At 39.6% G+C, this 3,159-nt stretch overlaps 1 protein-coding gene across 1 annotated transcript; it reads right to left on the reverse strand.

Moving 5' to 3' along the window:
- Window positions 1–342: 342 nt before the first annotated feature.
- Window positions 343–2,904, reverse strand: LOC123320976. The gene has a single exon (XM_044908477.1). It carries the CDS (start codon window positions 2,902–2,904, stop codon window positions 343–345), a length of 2,562 nt encoding a protein of 853 aa, XP_044764412.1.
- Between the last annotated feature and the right edge of the window lie 255 nt (window positions 2,905–3,159).

The following is a 3,159-nucleotide window of genomic DNA, read 5'->3' on the forward strand; positions in this document are numbered from 1 at the left end:
AAAAACTTATCTTCGAGAATGAAGCAATCACGGGTTACAATTTTTAGGTCTACAGTGAGGGAATTATACAATTTTTCAATAATCTTTTTTCTATAAATTTCTTTTTTTCTTTCCCAGACCAACGACGCAATTAGATATTATTTGACACCTGAACCATAAAAAGCTGGTTAGGTTAGTCATAAACCACAGAAAAAACTTTCTTTTCTCTCCAATACAAAAATGAATGAGTGGACAACTTCCTGTTGACATTACTAATAACAATCACGTCAGACAATGAAAAACATTGAAAAAACGTCCAAAAAACAAACAAGAATCAATCCAACCCTCGAACGAACCAAGGTGTCAGGTGACTGGAACGTCCTCTGTACGTACAAGATCCGGACTTGAGCTGACTCTGTCCAATTCAAGGAGATAACTGTAAATTCTGCTGAGGTTGCCGACATCTGTCTTCTTATTCACACTATTATCGCAGTTATTTATATGGCACATTTCTATGAAAATTTTTTTTTCGTAGTTGGTGACGGTAGTCAAGACCCTTGCATCATCAAAATTGAAACAATGATTCAATCTGTTCGCATGCAACGCTAGAGCACATCTCTCAGGGTGCAACCGTGTATCACTCTTGTGAAGGGCTATCCGATTCTTGAGAATCTGAGTTGTCTGACCGACATAGGTGCCATTGCAATCTCCACAATCAATGGCATAAACAACGTTACTCTTATACATGAGCGGAATGGAGTCCTTGAGATTTGAGAAAAGTAATCTGTTTGGGAAGACATTATACTTTGCAATCTTTATGTCAGGGATGATTGACAAAATGTTTGAGAGCTTATGGGTGAGTTTGGGCACAAAAGGTAGGGAGGTATATCTTATTTGAGGTTCCATCGATACAGTGACTGCCTCCGAACCTCCTTCATCAGCAAGGTCTCCTCTTTGTGGTGGATGCGCTATCTGTTCATTTGTTTGTACCTCTACCTGCGGTTGTTGTGCAGGCGTGGGTGTGGAGGCAGGTGAGCTGAAAATCAATTTATTTACCAAACTTCTTTGATAACCATTGTCAGTCAGGATGTTAGACAATCTCCTATGGGCAGCATGGGTAAACTCTGGATGAGTAATTCGATCTCTCATACCAACAATGGTGTTCACCTTCATTCCCCAGTCGTGATTTGAGGCCTTGTGTATGTATCTTCCAGAACTGGTTGGCTTTAGATACCAATCCAACTTGATCACATTGTTTTCATCTCTAGTGACCAGTGTATCCAAAAAGGGGACCGATCTCTCGTTTTCAAGTTCAACCGTGAATTTGATGTGTTCATCGAAGCAGTTGAAACTGCTCAGAACTTCTTCAACGCCATCCTCTGGTATTGCCATTATGAGGTCATCCACATACTGACACAGAAAGTGTGGTTGAAAGGACAAGGCAGGAACCTTTTTGCGTAGTAAGGTAGACATTACAACTGCAGCAAGAACAGGACCTCTCCTTGTGCCCATTGGTATTCCAAAAAGCTGTGAGTAATATATGCCATCATACAGAAAATAGTTGGTATCTGAAAGAAACTTCAAGACTTGGATGAACTTTGCTTGGGGCATCGTTGTGTGGGGTGATATCATATCCCACTCGTCCATGATGATCGAACAAGTGATCTCCCACGAAATGTTAGTGAAGAGGCTTACTGCATCTAAGGAACAGACCACATAGTTCTGCGGTATACTACAGTTATTTACAAGGATGGAAAACTGGAAGGAGTCACTGACAGCAAAGGTGTGATAGTCTCTGAAAGCTGTCGACAATATACCAGTCACATACTCATCCAGTGCCGATGTGGGGGAATTTATTGTGGAGACAATGGGTCGAAGTGGAATATCATCTTTGTGGATTTTAGGTAATCCATATATTCTGGGAGCTATCCCTTTGTAAGTTGTCAATTTTCTTGCTACCACAGGATCAATGAAACCACTTGTCTTCAGTTCCTTCACCAATTTGTTATTGGAAGTTTGGTATTTTGATGTTGGATCAGATTGAAGCACCTTGTAGGTAATGGGGTCATCTAGAAGATGCAGAAGCTTTTCTTTGTATGCCTCTTTTTTTATAGCTACTGTGACATTACCCTTATCTGCTGAAGTAATGAGCAGGTCATGGTGCTGCTTTATGAAGGTCCTAGTCCTGTAGAAAAGACCCAGTTCATAACTTCTGCCGACAAGGGAAGAATGGAAGTGGTTGGTGATAGAATTAGTGCATTTGGCTCTCAGAATATCCTGACATTCTTCAGGTGCAATCTTTATTATGTACTCCACATCACTGAGAATTGTCTTGATAGAAATATTCCTTCCAGGTACGGCTACATGGGCGAATTTAGGGCCCAAGGACAACATGCTACAAATGTCAGGGGGGAAAACATAATCAGTAAGATTCCTGAACCACCCTGGTTGGACTTTTAGGGACTTGACTTTATGGGTTGTAAGATTATTCAACTTAACGTTGAGAGAGTTAGCATTGGTGACAAAGATTCTATTGTAATATCTATTCTGTGTAGACGTAAATTTGTTGAAAACACCAGGAGGAACCAATTCCTTTGCCTGGGCCATGACAGTGTTCAATTCAGCATGTAAAAACCTCAGTCTTTTTATAGTGATGGTAATTTCTAGATTTAACAATTTGGACGATACCTTGTTACTAAAGTCCGCCACTGTTCTGTCCTCACTTGTTCCCGAACCTAACAAATTGGTTATGCACTTAATATTCTGCACTATATGTCGTGGTCTCAATCCGCGTGATCTGCAAGTCAGCAGGAAATTTCTTCTTGTCGTACACATCGCAATTCTTCTTGTGGAAATGGCCCATTTTTTGAGGCAGTTGGCTGTCCCTGCCCCATATAATCTGTGTATATCTTCATAAAAACTCATCTTGAATAAGAAAAAGGAGAGTGATATTGCTGTGTAGAACCAAACAGGAAAAAAGTTATGGGTGCTCAGCTATTGGGGACCTTGGTGTGAATCAAAACAACTGTTTGATGATCAATTGTCTATATTTCGGTTCTAGATTTGAACCTTCTTCAGGACACTGAAACATACACACGAGATTTAGTTTAGTTTATATATATAAAATTATATATAATATATATATATATATATATATATATATATACTAGGTTTCATTGT

This window comes from Coccinella septempunctata, chromosome 9 (genome assembly GCF_907165205.1).
Source record: "Coccinella septempunctata chromosome 9, icCocSept1.1, whole genome shotgun sequence".
In the NCBI taxonomy this organism is placed as follows: domain Eukaryota; kingdom Metazoa; phylum Arthropoda; class Insecta; order Coleoptera; family Coccinellidae; genus Coccinella; species Coccinella septempunctata.

Coding starts and splice junctions, on each gene's coding strand:
- LOC123320976 (XM_044908477.1), bottom strand. CDS start 2,904: ATGAGTTTTTATGAAGATATACACAGATTATATGGGGCAGGGACAGCC.